The 20,901-nt window shown below is 42.1% G+C and overlaps 1 protein-coding gene across 1 annotated transcript in view; it reads right to left on the reverse strand.

The window, feature by feature from the left end:
- Positions 1–18,172, reverse strand: part of LOC139557346 (ephrin type-A receptor 2-like) — a 42,334-nt gene extending 24,162 nt beyond the window's left edge. The window contains exons 1-3 of the mRNA XM_071372033.1: positions 17,970–18,172; positions 16,542–16,621; positions 13,731–14,382 (exon numbers count right to left, since the gene is read on the reverse strand). Coding sequence (XP_071228134.1) covers positions 13,731–14,382; positions 16,542–16,621; positions 17,970–18,051 — 814 coding nt within the window. The 5' untranslated portion in view covers positions 18,052–18,172. The remainder of the gene's footprint in view (positions 1–13,730; positions 14,383–16,541; positions 16,622–17,969) is intronic.
- Positions 18,173–20,901: the final 2,729 nt, after the last annotated feature.

Genomic DNA, 20,901 nt, shown 5'->3' on the forward strand with positions numbered 1-20,901 from the left:
TTTATTGTTCTTTGTTTAAAGGACAATTCCACCACTTTATAACCAGTTATTATGCTGTTGGTATATATGCACTACTGTAAGATTTGATAGACATTTAAGTTAGCGTTTTTGTCAGTCATACTGCACGATACCTCGTTTGTCTTTATTTTTTTTACTTCTACATTGTCCTCGTCTACAGTATAGTCCAATTCCCAGAGTCCATTTCACCTCCCAGGATGCAATGCTCCACCCAGTCTGCAGTTATCTTATGGCTAGCAAGCCTAGACAAAGCTTATGTCATAACTTATGAGTGCATTTCACATTACTTTTGGGTTGTAATAATATAATGCTTGCATGAATATCTTGCCAAATGTCATTGTCACCAATCCATTGCACTCAATAATAAATTTAAATAAATAATTTAGATGCTAACGAATGCTAACTATAAGTTAGTCTGATGGTTTGCTAGCACGCTAGTGCTACATCCAAAATAGTGTTTGCAACAATAACATCACAGTTTAATCTTAGCGACGGTCTTAAACATGTAGTCCTGTTAGAACTCAACATTTATTATGAAATCACTACAAAATCCTAGTCTTTCATGATTGAAGCCCGTATCTTTGGTACTAACATTAGCAATGCTAGCTAGCTAAGTAGCTAACCCTGCTGCATCTGAAAAATTGAAAAGTGTTAAACAATAACAGCCTTAACAATTGTCCAAGCCACAACACTGTAGGCCTATTGGAACTAATAAAAAGTATAATATTATATAATATAAGTAATTCACTACAAAAATATAGGCTATTTTGCCGGTGCTGCAACTTTGGCGGTGATGGTGGGAGTGGTTTCGAAAAATGGAATCATGGGAGCGTGAGTCTTGAACAACAGAAAAAAATTGGAATAAGCCAACTATAAATATCATTCTATAGGTTATTGAACATCCATTTAAAATATATTTTTTACAGATGTTAGAGGAAGACAACCAGAGCACCATATACAGTGCATTCGGAAAGTATTCAGACCCCTACCCTTTTCCACATTTTCTTACAGCCTTATTCTAAAATGGATTAAATAAAACATTTTCCTCAGTCTACACACAATACCCCATAACGACAAAGCGAAAACATGCAAATTTGAGTTTAAAAGAAAAACAGCGCTAAATGATATGAGGTACTCATCATGTTCAGTTTAATGGGCCGCAAAGGCTTGTGTTGATCGATTGGGACCAAGAACATCACTTACAGTGCCTTCGGAAAGTATTCAGACCTCTTTACTTTTCCCCCACATTTTCTTACTTTACAGCCTTAATCTAACATGGCAAAAATAAAAATGTAATCAATCTACACAAAATATCCCATAATGACAAAGTGAAAACAGGTTTTTAGAAATGTTTGCAAATGTATAAAAATAAAAAAAAACAGAAAACCTTATTTACAGAAGCATTCAGACCCTTTGATATGAGACTCAAAATTGAGCTCAGGTGCATCCTGTTTCCATTGATCATTCTTGAGATGTTGCTACAACTTGGAGTCTACCTGTGGTAAATTCAATTGATAGTACATCATTTGGAAAGGCACACCCCTGCCTATATAAAAAGGTCCCACAGTTGGCAGTGCATGTCAAAGCAAAAACCAAGCCATGAGATCGAAGGAATTGTCCGTAGAGCTCCGAGACAGGATTGTGTTGAGGCACAGATCTGGGGAAGGGTAACAAAACAATTCTGCAGCATTGAAGGTCCCCAAGAACACAGTGGCTGCCATCATTCTTGAATGGAAGAAGTTTGGAACCACCAAGACTTCCTAGAGCTGTCCGCCCGGCCAAACTGAGCAATCGGGAGAGAAGCGCCTTGTTCAGGGAGATGAACAAGAACCCGATGGTCACTCTGACAGAGCTCCAGAGTTCCTCTGTGGAGTTAGGAGAACCTTCCAGAAGGACAACCATCTCTGCAGCACTCAGAAACAAGATTCTCTGGTCAGATGAAACCAAGATTGAACTCTGGCCTGAATGCCAAGCGTCACGTCTGGAGGAAACCTGGCACCATCCCTACGGTGGAGCACGGTGGTAGAAGCATCATGCTATGGGGATGTTTTTCAGCGGCAGGGACTGGGAGACTAGTCAGGATCGAGGGAAATATGAACGGAGCAAAGTAAACAGAGATCCTTGATGAAAACCTTGTCCAGAGCACTCAGAACCTCAGACTGGGGCAAAGGTTCACCTTCCAACAAGACAACGACCTTAAGCACACAGCCAAAACAACGCAGGAGTGGCTTCGGGACAAGTCTCAATGTCCTTGAGTGGCCCAGCCAGAGCCCAGACTTGAACCCGATCGAACATTTCTGGACGCGACGCTCCCCATCCGACCTGACAAAGCTTGAGAGGATCTGCAGAGAAGAATGGAAGAAATTCCCCAAATACAGGTGTGCCAAGCTTGTAGCGTCATACCCAAGAAGACTTGAGGCTGTAATCGCTGCCAAAGGTGCTTTAACAAAGTACTGAGTAAAGGGTCTGAATACTTATGTAAATTTGATCCGTTTATTTTTTATAAATTTGCCCAAAAAAAAACGTTTTTGCTTTGTCCTTATGGGTTATTGTGTGTAGATTAAAGAGAGAAAAAATTATTTAATCCATTTTAGAGTAAGGCTGTAAAATATAGAAAAAGTAAAGCGGTCTGAATACTTTCCGAATGCACTGTAGCAGTTCAATATGAACCCGAAAACTACAGACGGGTTATATAGATCGCTGAAATAACGGTCATTTATTAATCACCTCAGGGATCCTACTTGAAAATGTCAGAAGCAATTTCCGGTTTTGCTCATCACTAAACAGTAATAGACATGAAATCATAAAATTACACTAAAACTGTGTAAGGACATCACTAAATACTTCATAATAACAACCCAAATGTTAAGTGGCGGAGCTGCCTTTTAAGTTACTCTACTGTTGTACTGTCAGCAATATGAAAAAGTAGACCTATATATCAATCTATGGCGAGAAGAGCCATCTTTACTCATTATCATGACTAGCAAATGCTATTATGCCATATTATGTACTGCCTATGAGTTTCTAACACTAACCCTTCTCATTTACTTATGAAAGATATATAATTTAAAAAAAATGGGGCAATCTGCAGTTGCTACATCCATTGTTGGACTTAAAAATTAATGATATGTCCCCATCGAAGACTATAAACGTATAAATGCCTCATGAGCTAAGTTGACATGTTGCCGATGACATGGATGTCGATTAATCAATTTATTCCAAATGGAGCTTCACCATGATAGCGCATGACACTGATGAGGCAATTTACTCAGAGTCCCTCCATTATCTAGCCCACGCTCTGAACCTCAGTTTGAGAGGTCGATATCAACTTGGCACAAGATCACAGAAACACATTCAATGTAATCACAGTCAATCTCCCGAAACCTCCCCATTTCCAAAGGTTAAGAAAGAAAGACTGATATGAGCATCTGCTGAAAGTCAAAAAATAGCCCTTAATGAGGATTTCTTTGACTATTAACACAATGCGATCATAGACCAAGTAAATCCACAGTATCCATAATGCTATGGATCCCATGGAGGGGAAAATAGTATATGTAACACTGTAGGCCTATGCACCCCATCTGATAAAGAACGAAACGTCACAAACCAGTCCCAGAGATGTTTCTTTCTGATTACAATAAACAAGTTGGTTCCAGCACCAGACTGCACTGCTGATATAATGTTGCTCCAAAATAACAATTGTTCTGCTTTTCATAATGCCTCTCTAGGGAGTAAACTGGGGTCAATCCTCTCTTTTTGTCAAGTATTCACTATCGCCTGTGTCATATCAATGCTGTGATCCCAGTAGACATATTCAGAACATAAAAAATTGTTTACATTTCAGTTTACATTTTATCTGGACAAAATGTGAACGTTTCTTGTCCAATATGTGAAGAACGGCAACTGTTTTTGCTGCATGTACAGCACAGGAGGTTGGTGGCACCTTAATTGGGGAGAAGGGCCTCGTGTTAATTACTGGAGCGGAATAGTATGAAATGCATGGTGTCCAGGTGTTTGATGCCATTACATTTGCTCTATTCCGGCCATTATTATGAGCCGATTTGAGACGGTGCCAACAGATATGGCAGCTCTGCTTCTAGCTCCTAAGCAGCAGTATTTAAATTTTTCTTACATTATTACGCCAGAAAGATTTTTGTGTTATTACATACAACTGGAAATTACTTTTGGATATCACCAGCATTACTACCAAGAATACAACTTTCATGAAGTGCTTTGAGAGGCTAGTTAAGGATCATATCACCTCTACCTTCCTTGATACCTTAGATCCACTTCATTTTGCTTACCGCCTCAATAGATCCACAGATGATGCAATCGCCATCACACTGCACACTGCCCTATTCCATTTGGACAAGAGGAATACGTAAACTAAGCAAAAAAAGAAACAGCCCTTTTTCAGGACACATATCAAAGATATTTGGATTTTTACGAATTAACTTCATTGTAAAGGGTTTAAACACTGTGTCCCATGCTTGTTCAATGACCCATAAACAATTAATGAACATGCACCTGTGGAACGGTCGTTAAGACACTAACAGCTTACAGACGGTAGGCAATTAAGGTCACACTTATGAAAACTTAGGACACTAAAAAGAGGCCTTTCTACTGACTCTGAAAAACACCAAAAGAAAGATGCCCAGGGTGCCTGCTCATCTGCGTGAACGTGCCTTAGGCATGCTGCTAGGAGGCATGAGGACTGCAGATGTGGCCAGGGCAATAAATTGCAATGTCCGTACTGTGAAACGCCTAAGACAGCGCTACAGGGAGACAGGACGGACAGCTGATGGTCCTCGCAGTGGCACACCACGTGTAACAACACCAGCACAGGATCGGTACATCCGAACATCACACCTGCGGGACAGGTACAGGATGGCAACAGCTGCCCGAATTACACCAGGAACGCACAATCCCTCCATCAGTGCTCAGACTGTCCGCAATAGGCTGAGAGAGGCTGGACTGAGGGCTTGTAGGCCTGTTGTAAGGCAGGTCCTCACCAGACATCACTGGCAACAACATCGCCTATGGGCACAAACCCACCGTCGCTGGACCAGACAGGACTGGCAAAAAGTGCTCTTCACCGACGAGTCGCGGTTTTGTCTCACCAGGGGTGATTTACATTTAAGTCATTTAGCAGACGCTCTTATCCAGAGCGACTTACAAATTGGAAAGTTCATACATATTCATCCTGGTCCCCCCGTGGGGAATGAACCCACAACCCTGGCGTTGCAAGCGCCATGCTCTACCAACTGAGCCACACGGGACCGTGATGGTCGGATTCGTGTTTATCGTCAAAGGAATGAGCGTTACACCGAGGCCTGTACTCGGGAGCGGGATCGATTTAGAGGTGGAGGGTCCATCATGGTCTGGGGCGGTGTGTCACAGCATCATTGGACTGAGCTTGTTCATCGGACTGCAGTACTTAATGCAGCTGGTGGCCATACCAGATACTGACTGTTACTTTTGATTTTGACCCCCCCTTTGTTCAGGGACACATTATTCCATTTCTGTTAGTCACATGTCTGTGGAACTTGTTCAGTTTATGTCTCAGTTGTTGAATCTTCTGTTCATACAAATATTTACACATGTTAAGTTTGCTGAAAATAAATGCAGTTGACAGTTTCTTTTTTTGCTGAGTTTATGTAAGAATGCTGTTCATTGACTACTATCATACACACACACATTTTTGTAAAAATGACAATTGCAACAATACTGAATGAACAATGAACACTTTTATTTTATTATTTTATTTTAACTTAATATAATACATAAATACACACACACAGCTCTGAAGTGACAATGATACTGAAGAGTCTGCTTAGGAGACAAATACTCTCAACTGTTTGAATAAAAATAGAGTTTAAGTTACCTGTGATGAATGTTGAAAACAAAAACTGTAATTTCTATATGCAGGAAATCCTATTTTAATAATGGGCATGGTAAGAATTGACGACCAAAGTGCGAGTCATAATTCCCATGACACCTTCTAGCAAAATCTGAAAAGCGGTTCCTTCATTTATTCCATAGGATATTTTTAGATTCACTTAAAATAAGGTCTGTGTTTGAAGTAGATCAAGACATTCTCCATGGAAGACATGAACGGTAAAATAACGAAGGAACCCCTGTCAAGTTCAGCCGCAAGTTATTACAGGAATTATAACGCGTCGACTATTTCTCTCTAAACCATATACCTTTGACTAATCCGGAAACTATCACCTCGAAAACAAAACGATTTTTCCGTTCCGTATTTTATCTAACGGGTGGCATCCATGAGTCTAAATATTCCTGTTACATTGCACAACCTTCAATGTTATGTCATAATTACGTAAAATTCTGGCAAATTAGTTTGCAAAGAGCCAGGCGGCCCAAACTGTTGCATATACCCTGACTCTGTGTGCAATGAACGCAAGAGAAATGACACAATTTCACCTGTTTAATATTGCCTGCTAACCTGGATTTCTTTTAACTAAATATGCAGGTTTAAAAATATATACTTGTGTATTGATTTTAAGAAAGGCATTGATGTTTATGGTTAAGTACACATTGGAGCAATGATTTTTATAAGATAAGTTTAATGCTAGCTAGCAATTTACCTTAGCTTACTGCATTCGCGTAACAGGCAGGCTCCTCGTGGAGTGCAATGTAATCAGGTGTTAGAGCATTGGACTAGTTAACTGTAAGGTTGCAAGATTGGATCCCCCGAGCTGACAAGGTTAAAAATCTGTCGTTCTGCCTCTAGGCCGTCATTGAAAATAAGAATGTGTTCTTAACTGACTTGCCTAGTTATATAAAGATTAAATAAAGGTCAAAAAAAAAAAACGGCAAATCGGCGCCCAAAAATACAGATTTCCGATTGTTATGAAAACTTGAAATCGGCCCAGAATAAATTGGTCGACCTCTAGTCTGAACCCCGCCCTGTGAAACTGGGTCCTGGACTTCCTGAAGGGCCTCCCCCAGGTGGTGAAGGTAGGAAACAACACCTCCACTTGGCTGATCCTCAACACAGGCGCCCCACAACGGTGTGTGCTCAGCCCCATCCTGTACTCCCTGTTCACCCATGACTGCGTGGCCACGCACCCTTCCAACTCAAATCATCAGGTTTGCAGACGACACAACTGTAGTAGGCCTGATTACCAACAATAACGAGGCCCTGGGAGAGTGGAGCCAGGAAAATAACAAAACAAAAAAGGTGCTGATCGTGAACTTCAGGAAACAGCAGAGGGAGCACACCCCTATCCACATTGACGGGACCGCAGTGGAGAAGGTGGAAAGCTTCAAGTTCCCAGGCATACACATCACTGACGATCTGAAATGGTCCACCCACACAGTGTGGTGAAGGAGGAGCAACAGCGCCTCTTCAACCTCAGGAGGTTGAAGAAATTTGGCTTGCCCCCTAAGACCAACAAACTATTACAGATGCACAATTGAGAGCATCCTGTCAGGCTGTATCACTGCCTGGTAAGGCAGACTGCACCGCCCGCAACCGCAGGTCTCTCCAGAGGGTGGTGCAGTCTGCTCAACGCATCACCGGGGGCAAACTACCTGCCCTCCAGGACGCCTACAGCACCCAATGTCACTGGAAGGCCAAAAAGATCATCAAAGACATCAACCACCCGAGCCACGGCCTGTTCACCCCACTATCATCCAGAAGGCGAGGTCAGTACAGGTGCATCAAAGCTGGGACCGAGAGACTGAAAAACAGCTTCCATCTTAGGGCCATCAGACTGTTAAATAGCCATCACTAGCCGGCTTCCACAACCCTGCACCTTAGAGGTTGCTGCCCTATATACATAGACTTGGAATCACTGGCCACTTTAATAATGTTTAAATAATGTTTACACATCTTATATGTATATACTGTATTTTAGTCAAAGCCACTCCAACATTGCTCAATCTAATATTTATATATTTCTTAATTCTGTTCTTTTACTTTTAGATGTGTGTATTGTTGTGAATCTTTTTCAATACTACTGCACTGTTGGAGCTAGGAACACAAGCATTTCGCTACACCTGCAATAACATCCGCAAAATGTGTATGTGACCAATAAAAATGTGATTTGATTCTGCCCTCAGCAGCCTCCTGTGATGTACAGTATGTGTATTCCCACCAAACTACGGTACACAGATCAGGGATACTTTTCAAATGTAGCGTCTGTTTATTATTTTTGGAGACAGTCGTCAAATAAGCAAAAAATACTTGTTTTATTTACTGGCATACACAGAACAGCACAAAGTCTAAATAGTCACATCTGGGTCGTGTGAAACGGGATGTTGCGATTCAATTGGTGTCACATTCAGGAGATGCACACAGACAAAACCATAATAATATCTTCATCATACAGAGAATAATAGAAAAATGTTGTCTTGTAGCTGGTTACATGTGGGAATAGTCAGTAATAATGTTACTTTTGATGATAAAACTTACAGGATAGTTGTAAAATGGAGATTGGAAAAGGAGGGGGGGGGGGGGGGGTAGAGCCTGGGAGCAATAAAAGAGATTACGAGAGAGAAAAAAATGAAAATAGAACGAGCAAAAGAAATGAGGGCAGGAAGACAAAGACGCAGGCAGAACCAGTAGTTACTGCACATAAAGCACACACACACCCAAGTCAATTACTACCCATAAAGTCACTCGCCACACGGCAGGCACAGTCATGCAGCTTCAACTTAGTCACCGACATATCAGTTTAGGGGAGAGGAAAACTAGGCCTAGATTACTGGAAAAGGGAAATCCTCCTATGGGAGAAAATAACCTTACCAGAACTCATTTACTGGTTCCCCCAGGATTTTTCCCACAGACAAAAAAAAGAGCTCAACAACATTCAGACTGTGTGTAAACAAGAGCATTTAGATACTGAGCGTGCGTCTCAAATGGCCCTGGTCAAAAGTAGTGCAGTTCATAGGGAATAGGATGCCATTTGGAACGCAGATCAAGTTGGCCTTAAGACATATTTGCCCAGCTCTGGGATGAGTGTGCATATGTCTTTAATGTGGGCGACAGGGTGTGGGCACGGACAGCTCGACAAAATCCAAGGAGCAGCCAGGTCAAATGTGTGTCTTTGTGTGGTAACACAAGGCTTGCGTTCCTTTCTGCCAGCAAAGATTATGTGTAAAGAAAGGCATTCCTAAAAGGTAGGAAGCATGAGTTTTTACTCAACACAGTGTGGTCAAAGACTTAGTTGTAGTCACGATCTGGTTACCTATAACTACACTGAACAAAAATATAAACGTAACATGTAAAGTGTTGGTCTCATGTTTCATGAGCTAAAATAAAAAGATCCCAGAAATGTTCCAGATGCACAAAAAGCGTATTTCTTAAGTTTGTGCACAAATGTATTTACATTCCTGTTAGTGAGCATTTTTCATCCCCCAAGATAATCCATCCACCTGACTGGTGTGGCATTACAAGAAGCTAATTGAACAGCATTACCATTACACGGGTACACCTTGTGCTGGGGACAATAAAAGGTAACTCAAATGTGCAGTTTTGTCACGCAACACAATGCCACAGAAGTTATGAGGGAGTGTGCAATTGGCATGCTGACTGCAGGATTGTCCATCAGAGCTGTTGCCAGATAAATTAACATTAAATTATCTACTATAAGCCGCTGTCATTTTAAAGAATTTGGCAGTATGCCCAACTGGCCTCACAACCACTGACCAGGTTTAACCACGCCAGCCCAGGACCTCCACATCTGGCTTCTTCACCTGTGGGATCATCTGAGACCAGCCACCCGGACAGCTGATGAAACTGTGGGTTTGCACAACCGAAGAATTTCTGCAAAAACTGTCAGAAACCATCTCAGGGAAACTCATCTGCGTGCTCGTCATCCTGACCAGGGTGTTGACCTGACTGCAGTTTATCATCGTAACCGACTTCAGTGGGAAAATGCTCACCTTCGATGGCCAATGGTATGCCGGTCAAGTGTGCTCTTCACGGATGAATCCCAGTATTAACTGTACCGGGCAGATGGCTTTGTGGGGGAAAGTGGTTTGCTGATGTCAACGTTGTGAACAGAGTGCCCCATGGTGGCGGTGGGGTTATGGTATGGGCAGGCATAAGCTGCGGACAACAAACACAATTGCATTTTATCGAAGGCCATTTGAATGCACAGAGATACCGTGAAGTGATCCAGAGGCCCATTGTTGTGCCATACATCCGCCGCCATCACATCATGTTTCAGTATGATAATGCACAGCCCTATGTCGCAAAGACCTGTACACAATTCCTGGAAGCAGAAAACGTCCCAGTTCTTCCATAGCCTCCATTATCAGCATACATGTCACCCACTGAGCATGTTTGGGATGCTCGGGATCGACGTGTACGACAGCGTGTTCTAGTTCCTGCCAATACCAAACAACTTCACAAAGCCATTGAAGAGGAGTGGGACAACATTCCACAGGGCACAATCAACAGCCTGATCAACTCTATGCGAAGAAGATGTGTCAGGCTGCATGACGCAAATGACGGCCACACCAGATAGACTGTTTTTATTTTAAGGTATTCCCTGTCATGTGAAATCCATATATTAGGGCCTAATGAATTAATTTCAATTGACAAATGTCCTAATATGAATTGTAACTCAGTAAAATCTTTGAAATTGTTGCATGTTGCGTTTATATTTTTGTTCAGTTTTTACATATTTGTTCAGTTTTTACAATTTTTACATATTTCTTAACTTATTTCCGGATATCTTCGGAACTACCCACAATGCACTATTTCTCAACATCATATGGAGAACCGGTGCTACCTAGCTAGTTCCAGCTGGCTAACGTTAGCTACTCGCTATGCTAGCATGAAATTACATTTCAAACCAAGTGTTGGTGTTGGTGAAAATCTACAAAGAAACCATATAACTTCACGCGAAATATCTCTTCTCCTGTGAGTTTAGTAGTGGTAGTCAAGCGAGCATTGTAGTAGTTTTCCATCGTTCGTAGCTTGTGCAGTAATACCCACATATTGCCATAATATCCACAAGGATGGAGTAACGACTCATTTGTGGCCCAGAAATGAGAAGCTAGCTTTGAAGCGGGACCGGTTTATTCGGTTTTGGATTGAGACGGATTGAAACCAGGTGCTGTGCCGAGCGTGAATGTGAAGCCTGCAACCTCTATTTCCTACCGACCTAGTGGTACATCGCGAGTGTCTGCAGTGATGGAGATAAGCCGGTTAAATTCAATGTGGATTAGCTGACTCTCCCTCGGCTGGTGAAACGGCCTCTCCCTCTGAAGGCCTCTCATTGGCTCTTCTTTAACCTAGGTAGCTAATTTAGCGTCAATTGGTAAGTCTCCGCTCTCTCTGCTTTATATCTGATGGCAATTTTTGTTGTTGTGTTCTGTGGGTTCCAGCCTGTGCTAGACTAGTTGTTCTCTGGCTTACTACTCAGCTATGTTGAATGTGGTGGTTGGCTAGCTAGGCTAGCTAGCAGGCTAAAATAAACTTTAGCAGGATGGCTTGCTTGCTAGCTAAGATACTGGTAACATTATTTGATAATTGGTTAGATGGCGTTATGCATTTAGAAAACTTTGGTTTACTTTAATATAGCTGTAAGCTATAGCAACTGGCTGACTCACGCAGTGCTAACGTAATGTTAGCAGGCTGGTAGGCCTAACGTTAGTAGGCTAGCAACCTTGCAAGCTAATATGTAACAATACATTCATAAAGTAGTAGCTTGCAAATAGGCAGAACATTTAATTGAAAGCAGTAGTCATGAGTGCAAACGATTTGTTTAATTATAAATTATTTCTGTTGGAGTTTACATTATAGGGAATAGTCTGGCTTGCCAGGTTATCCATATTACATCACGCAAATGTTTTTCCAGCATGACTTCAGCATTCTTCGGAATTCTGATCAGTTTTATGTAATAAGTCAAAAAATTGAAAAGTAAGGTGTAACTTTGCATTGGGACTTTTGACGCGCATTCTAATGCTAATCCATATGTTACATGTGGTTACATTTATGTACCTACCCTTTAAAGGAAGAAAACTGGCAATGTCAACAGTGAGTCAACTGGAGCACACTGCATGGGGGAAGAGGGTGTGTGTGTGTGTGTGTGTATGTCTTTGCGTGTGCATTTTATGTACTGTTTGCACAGTTTTATCTGTGTATGTTTCCACTCCTAATGCCAAACTCATTCACTTTCACCTTACACTGTAGCTTTCTATATTCAGCCTCAATTCATTTTTCTGTAAGGTGGGAGCAGGAGTGCGTCCCAAATTGCATCCTATTCCATATGTATAGGGCTGTAGTCAAAAGTAGTGCACTATATAGGGAATAGGGTTCTATTTGGGACACAGCCCAGGAGTTCTCCATCGGGAATTCCTCAGACCTGCAGTAATCTGGGAGTAAATGGAAGAGGAATGCAGTGGAGAATGGGAAGGGGAGGGTGAGAGGAGCCAGTGCCTACAGCTCAACACTGCACCTCATTGTTCTCCTACCTTTACATTCCATTCCTCACTTTTTTTTAAAATCACACACACACACACACACACACACACACACACACACACACACACACACACACACACACACACACACACACACACACACACACACACACACACACACACACACACACACACACACACACACACACACACACACACATTACCAGTGGAGGGGAAACAGATTGTGTGTGTGTGTGTGTGTGTGTCTTCCAAAATCAGTGGTGTAGCAACATGCTTAATGTTCCGGTGATGGGAGTTTTGTGGTGGTGCATCACGGAACAGCTACTAACAGGCCTGAGCATGCCAACATGCTCGCTCTCCATCACCCTGCTGCAGTCACACACAAAAACACTCACATGGTGAAACCTAGTCTCTTACAGCAGATATGAGAGAGAGAGAGGGAGAGAAGGAATGCCAATTTCTCTGATGCATGTAACGAAGAAAGCCAGAGAACTGAAATTTCATTGAAATTGAATTGATAACAAGAGGGGCTTTTTCTCCTCCACCTCTCTACCCTCCTCTTACCTTGAAGAAGTCAATACACCACCAGTAGTTTCAGAGTGACTTCTGCCTCTAGTCTTTGAGCAACATCTGTCATTTTGGCAGGACTGAGGAGATGTAGACTAGAGGGCCTCTGATGAGGACTTGAATGCAACATGGTGGCAACATGACTACAAAGCCCAGGTAAGACTACGTATGAGTATTTAAGATAAGAGAATGAATGAATGACAATAAATTAGCAGGATACTAGCTTACAAGGGCCAAAGGTCCTGATAAAAATGGCTACTAACAAGAGTGGGCGACCTCAAACACTTCAGTTAAGAGGGGGAAATTTCCACTGAAAATGTATCAAAAATGCATTTACTTGAAGAACAGTGCAGATGCAAAGTTTGGTAACAGAATGACTGTTTGTGCTGTTTGTTCCGTCATTCTGTCACCAAACTTTGCATTTGCACTGTTCTTTAAGTAAATGCTTTTTGTAAAATTCTGTGGAAATTGTAAAAAATTGTTCAAGTGAAAAATCGGAGTCTCAGCATCATTATGTTACTGTGGAATTGCCTTTTTAATATTTGCATTTTTTATCGCCAACACAAATTAAAAAACATAACTCACACCTTCTGTGAAATATCTCTATGCAGACTAATCATGCAAGCTCACAAGCCCCCACACACATACACAGTATTAGAATCCATGATGCGAGAGGGGAAAGACTCTCAGACCACCAGCCAACAAAGGAACATACACCTTACCTCGGCATGTGCCGTTGACGGCCTCGTAGCCGGGCCTGCATTGGCACTGTCCGACGGGCACCACCCACTCTCCATCCACCGTGCAGTAGATGCGGGGCGTCTCCTCGCTCACCGCATTCTCTACGCAGGCCCCCGCCACCTCCCTCAGGGCCTGGTTCTCCCCCCCCCCTGCCACTGTTTCGGGGAAGGCTGCCAGGCTTTTGACAGTGGCCGGGCAGGTCTTGTAGTAGACCTTGACAGAGAGCAGCGCCACACATGCCCCGATGTCTTGGAAGGCAAGGTAGAAGCCTTTCCTGGTGAGGCTCTCCACCACCCGCGTCTCTGTGTTGATGTGCAGCTCATTGCGGCTGGTGATCTCGTCAGGTGCGATGGTTGCCACCTTCTTGAACTGGCCCTTGCGGAAGTTGGTGCCGATATCAGCGTCCGACTCAGAGGAGAACAGGTTGAAGGTCTCCTTGCAGGTAAGCGATGAGCCGTCGAACGAGTTGCAGTCACGCACGATGAACTGCAGCTCCACGAAAACTCGAGAGGCTGACGGGCGGCGCTGGATAAAGGTGGTGCGCAGCCAGTTGTTCTGCTCACGCTCGCCCACGTTACACACCGAGTAGGTATAGAACTGTGAGCCGTTGAGACTCCTCTGGACCACCTCCCACTGAAACAACCACACAGACAGACTATCAAGGATTCAGTCAAACACTTACTCTGGGGGATACATTTTGAGCAAAGTTAAAATGTTCAATGCATATTGTGGGTTCCCTACTGCCCATGTTGACATCTTAAATTCTAATGGGGGTGCCTTGATTTGTTATAGGAGTGACTAGCACCCCTGTAATTTTAACCCTGGAGGCAAAGGGAAAGTGAGTGAGGGAGACCCCAAAGGAACATATCAAGACATAAGAGTGGCGAGAAAAGACCAGAGGTCTTAGCGAAGTAATGAAGCCAGCTGATTTTTACAATACTATTGAAATACCCCCGAGGCCTGTCAACAATGAGGCATCTTAAGTAACAGATGTTGATCCATATATCCAACTCTTGCTGCCACAGCAGTTAGACATTTTAGTGAGAAGTCTTCCAACTAGGGCTGTGGCGATCACGAAATTTCATCAGCCGGTGATTGTCAAGCAAATACCTGTCGGTCTCACGGTAATCTCACGGTAATTGACCATTAATTAACAAACACATTTAGCATCTCCTGGCTTCCACACAAAAAAGTTGAATAAATCCATGTAATATAGCCTACACCTTCACAATAAATCCATTATTTATTTTAGACCGGTCTAAAGAAGCATGATATGAAGAAAATGTAGTTCATTTCAGAAGAAAATAATAGCATACTCTGAGTTGTCTTTATGTTAGGTCCTGATGTGGCTATGGCAAATGGCTGTGGGCTACACTAGTTCATTTAGCAGACAAGATTTGTTTATAATTTCATGGCATTATTTTATAGTATGAAAGATACAATTGAACAAAACTGAGAAAAAAGAAAAAAAAATGTAATCTCAAAGCGATTTGAGGGAGTGCGCACATGCGCATCCGCCCTATTCTGTGTTGAGCGGTTAACAAAGAAATAGGTACTCCTATATGCTTAATTTAGAGAAGCGTAATTACCATGACTAAACGGTCATGTGGAATTTGACTGCCTTTATGACTCGTGACCGCCGGTGTGGCGGTAATATGGTCACCTCAACAGCCCTACTTCCAACATGCTTCAGCGTAATAGTGGCTACTCAAATACATTTGGCCCCACAGGGGCTGAGCCTGTGGTTTGTTCTCTGCATGTTACCACTATGCTATTTATTAAAGGAATGTGCTTTGTTGGCTGACTGTGTGGCATCACATATAAACGGAGGCATGCAACACGAGAGCAAGCGGCTCCATAAAACTATTGCAAAATGTTTTAATGGGTGATTCAAACGTGGTAGAAACATTTTGAATTATAATACATGATATCATAATTATCATGATACGTGTCAATTTTGTCAACAATTAAGTGCTATAAAAACATAAAATATTGTAATATAACAACTGTTCAGGCTTTCAATTAACTTTATCTTCCTGGTCTATACAGTAGTTGAACTTCAGCAAGATTGTGCCAGGTGAAATTCAACATAACTGTTAGTACACAATTGAAGAGACTATTTTGAGACATTTTAAGATAGGATTATGTATGTTCAGCATGCCCAAACTTGCCTTTGAGTCATCAACCCATCAAATAGACCAACTTGTAATTATTTGCATGCAACTGAATGACCACTCAAATGTTAATGACACAAAATTGGGCCCAAGCACGCATGACACAAAAGCAAACTATAAGAAAAAAAAAACAATCTGTTGTGTTTTACTGTGATGAAAGACAACCCATTTTCTACTTATGGGAAACGACAGATAACTTAACTCGCTACATCAAATTTTCCCCAAAAGGTACCATGTGCTCTAAACTTAAGTTAATTGCACCCTTACATACAATTCTGAAGCGAGGGACTTAAAACCACAAGTATTCTCTACCACGCTTGCTATAACTGCCATTCTCTCCCGTCTGTCTCTCCCTTGGAGAGTCCAGACATGATACGCACTAAAACCCAACCCCCATTAGAATAATATGACCCTTTCACATATTTAACTTGACATTACAATGACTAACATTTGTACTTGAGCACCAAGTTGTAAAGGCAGATACTGGCAAATAAGAGTTGTGAAAGTAGTGTGAAGGTGAGACATTCAGACATGGCATATTATGTGCTACTCTAGCCATACTTCCCCAAAGAGAAGAGTACAGGAACAGGGCATAGGAAAGAGTGGATGGATACTTACCCCTTGCTTTTCTCCTTGTTCATATGGCCCGGTCAGCCAGCCTAGCTCACTCCCTGATGCCCTCATATCCAACAGCACCTCTGCACAAGGGAAAAAGTCCAAATTAAGTCTAATTCAACCACTTTACTTAGTGAAGCGCAGCAATGCGCACATGGTAGTAGGCTATAAGCGCAAATGTTCCATTAGCAGAAAACACCATTATCAAAAGTGACCACAAATGCAATTATGCATGTAATACTTATTATAAAAAGGTGCATTTTTATGGTATCTTCCCCAAACTTGAAACTCGTGCGCTGCTAATATATGCCAGTTAGGCTCTACACCCCATGTAAAGCAGATTAATGTGCTTCATTTTAAGAAGGTATTTTGCCACTTTAGTTGTGATACAAACCTTATTAAAACATATGGGCTAGGCTACATGAGGTGTGCGACTATGATTCGAAAAGGTCGCAAAAGGCATTGATTCTTATGCTGAAAATCATACACAAGTGATAATATATCATTCACAAGTGATAAACTAATATTGTCACCCATCAGACTATTCTTGATGTAATCTTGTCTTAATGTGATTGCTGTAACAGAGCTGGGACAAGTACATTTAGAAGTTTATTTGCTTCTTGGTATTATAATTTCCACTCTAATATTTTACTCCATTTAACTTCGTATTCCCTTACACTTCCTAAATTGAGACTTAAACAGGCCTATGTCAGTGACTTAAAATTAAAAAGGAAGCTTAGGGTGTAATCATTAACTTGATGAAATAGAATATACTAACTTTATCATATATCATTCAACATGCACTAAGTAGTAACAGACATGAATGTTCAGCCCAGCCATGCAGATAATTATCCATGTCTCCCATATGTAGTTGTTAGGCTACCTTGCACTGACAAGTGTGAAATCGTTTTTTAATTCCTTTTGAAAAAAATATCGAAAGAAATCTCCACGTATTATTTTTTTCCGAAAAAGTATCTGATCATTTTATTTCAGTGTAGGACAACTATGGAAAAGTAGTATAGTCTTCTGTTTTGTCTAAGAGTCTGTGTTATATTGAATATGTTCATACAATGTCATACTGCAACCTTATTGATCTAGAGACAATCTGTAAATTCAAAATTCCAACAGCCCTCTATAATGTAGATTGCTCTCAGCACACCCTCATGTTGATAAAGAGATCAGGGATAGACAGCTGATAATCGAATGTGGTTGACATTTTATGAAAATTGATAAGAAATTGAATTTAAAAAAAATGTGGACAAAATGCAACAACAAAAACCTAAAACTTCTACAAGTTGCGTTATTGTATCAGTATGTTGTTGCGCTGCGCTTTATACGTTCAACTTCCTCGTGGTCCCACAACCTGGGCATAGGAGGATAGACTTGTTGCAAAAGGAGAAATTATATTTGTAAAAGTAGTACTTCGCTTACCTTCTTTAGTTTGCAGTGTAATAAATATAAAGCTAATAAATACATAAGAAAACACCAAGAGCTTAATTCCACGGGGATCCATTTGGGAAAGTGTTCTTCTTATTTCTAGGCTCGGTGGGATACTTCAACATTCACATTAGTTGCTCAACTGAACGCTGAGCTCGCGGAAGCCTCATTCACAAATGAGGAGGTCATCAACCCCCGCCTGATGGAATGTCATCAACTCCTTATAGGGAGGGGGTGTGGCAAACAGGGAAGTGCATTGGCATTACGCTTTGATGGCCTCAATAATTTGCCTGAGCCACAAGCAAACCAGATACAAAAAAGAAAGTGGCCTATTTACCTTTTTATGTTTCTTTCTCTGTGTACAAAATAAGAAGAATACTGCATGAAACTCATGATAAAATTAAATAAACAAGATTGTTTTCCTGTTCATATTCTAGAATCTGAAGCAGTGTGACATGCAAACACAATTACTCCATAAAGTCAAGAGAAATGACAAATCATTTTACATATGGTCTTTAGAATTTGAAATAGCATCCCCTTGATCAAAATTAGTGAAGTAGAACAGAATCTGTATTCTCGGGGAGAGATAGAGAGGTTGGAGTACGGAGTATGGGGTGTGGGAGGGTGTGCTGGTATGAGTATGAATATAGAGGATTAAAGAATCCATCACCTAGCAACTCCTTTGCAAAGGAATTTGGGAGTCAAGCTCTGTCTACTTTCATTATTTATTGTACAGTGTAACTATGGTTATGTGTGTGATATGTGTGAGAATACTATGCATTTAATATGGATTTTTACCTGTATCTTGTAGTTTTTTAAACCATGGTTTCACTAAAAAACTCCTGAATACTTTGTCAACCTTTTAGATTTTCTGGGTAGATATTTACCTTTGAATACTGTCTTCACAATAGATGATTACAATACAGTGTGTCATTGATTTTGCAAGAGTCACACCTGTCTAGGAACATTAAGATTTTATTGACTTTATGTTCCTAGACACCTGTGGGCCCAACTCTGCGGGAAAAGATTGGGCTTCTCCCTCTCTCCCAGCCATGTGCGAATCCTCCCTCCCCACGCCGCCTCCCCGTAACCTGAGGCTCTGGTTTCACAAAGCCCTTCACAACAGGGAGAATGCATTGAGCCTTATGAAATACCACATTAGTGAGCTCTTGAACCTAAAATCCCTCCACTCGCTCTCCCTCTTTAGATATACATTTAAGACAGAGAGAAAGAGAGAGAGAGAGAGAGAGAGAGAGAGAGAGAGAGAGAGAGAGAGAGAGAGAGAGAGAGAGAGAGAGAGAGAGAGAGAGAGAGAGAGAGAGAGGGGGAGGGAGTAAGCAAGGGGTAGAGAGAGATTAAGGGAGGAGAGGGGGAGAGTCACAGTGTATCCCTCTTAGACGATTGCATTTCTCCATTACAGTTTTTCCCAGTCACGTACAAGCAACTTTTGGATCTGTGTTGAAACGTATCTATAGCAGAACAGCAATTATCAAATCCTCACATACATTTACAAAACTTCTAATGTTTTGCAAAAGGTGGTCTAAGTGTCAGTACAGCAAAGCGTCAATACAGGATTAAGGTTGAATCCTACTACACCGGCTCTGATGCTCGTCGGATGTGGCAGGGCTTTAAAACTATTACAGACTACAAAGGAAAACCCAGCCGCGAGCTTCAAAGTGACACGAGCCTACCAGACGAGCTAAATGCCTTTTACGAGCTAAATGCCTTTTTATGCTTCGAGGCAAGCAACACTGAAGCATGCATGAGAGCACCAGAGGTTCTGGACGACTGTGTGATAACGCTCTAGGTAGCCGATGTGTCACGAATCCCGCTTCCTGAGTCTGTTTTTGCCTGTGTTCTGTCCTGGAGTGTTTTTTCCGGTGTCCTGGAACGCACCCTGTCTGGTTGCCAGGCGACGTAGCTAGTTGGAGGATCTCTGAGTACCCGCACCTGTATCCCATCAGCTATCTGCACACCTGGTCCTGATCATCACCCCTCCACTTCATAAGCGCTGACCTGACATCCATTCCCTGCCGGATCGTTAGCCATGAACAGTATGTTGTGCCAGCGTATCAGCCTCCAGTTTGATAGAGTTTGTTTTGTTGTTTTGTACGTCTTGCTTGCCTTGAACTTACCTCCGTTTTTTCTGTCTACAGTCATTCACCCGGAACACTCATCCCATCCCTACCTGGTCGTCGGTGACTTCAGTTACTTCCTTGGATCTGCTTACTCAATTCCATCAACTCACCTCCGCTGCCCGCTCCGCTACTTGGATTTTTCTATCACTACATTTAAACTTGTAAATAAATACTCACCTTCGTCTTACTCTCCTTGTCCTGGTCTGCTTCTGGGTTCTACTTTAGAGAACCGTGACACGATGTGAGCAAGACCTTTAAACAGGTCAACATTCACAAAGCCGCTGGGCCAGATGGATTACCAGGACGTGTACACAAAGCATGCGCGGACCAACTGGCAAGAGTCTTCACTGACATTTTCAACCTCTCCCTGACTGAGTCTGTAATACCTACATTTTTCAAGCAGACCACCATAGTCCCTGTGCCCAAGGAAGTGAAGGTAACCTGCCTAAATGATTACCGCCCCGTAGCACTCACGCCGTAAGCCATGAAGTGCTTTGAAATGCTGGTCATGGCTCATATCAACAGCATCCTCCCGGATACCGTAGACCAATTCTAATTCGCATACCACCCCAGCAGATCCACAGATGACGTAATCTCAATCGCACTCCACACTGCCCTTTCCCACCTGGAAAAAAGGATCACCTATGTGAGAACGCTGTTCATTGACTACAGCTCAGCGTTCAACACCATAGTGCCCAGAAAGCTCATCACTAAGCTAAGGACCCTGGGACTAAACACCTCCCTCTGCAACTGGATCCTGGACTTCCTGACGGGCCGCCCCCAGGTGG

The sequence above is a fragment of the Salvelinus alpinus genome, chromosome 28 (genome assembly GCF_045679555.1).
Source record: "Salvelinus alpinus chromosome 28, SLU_Salpinus.1, whole genome shotgun sequence".
Taxonomy (NCBI): Eukaryota; Metazoa; Chordata; class Actinopteri; order Salmoniformes; family Salmonidae; genus Salvelinus; species Salvelinus alpinus.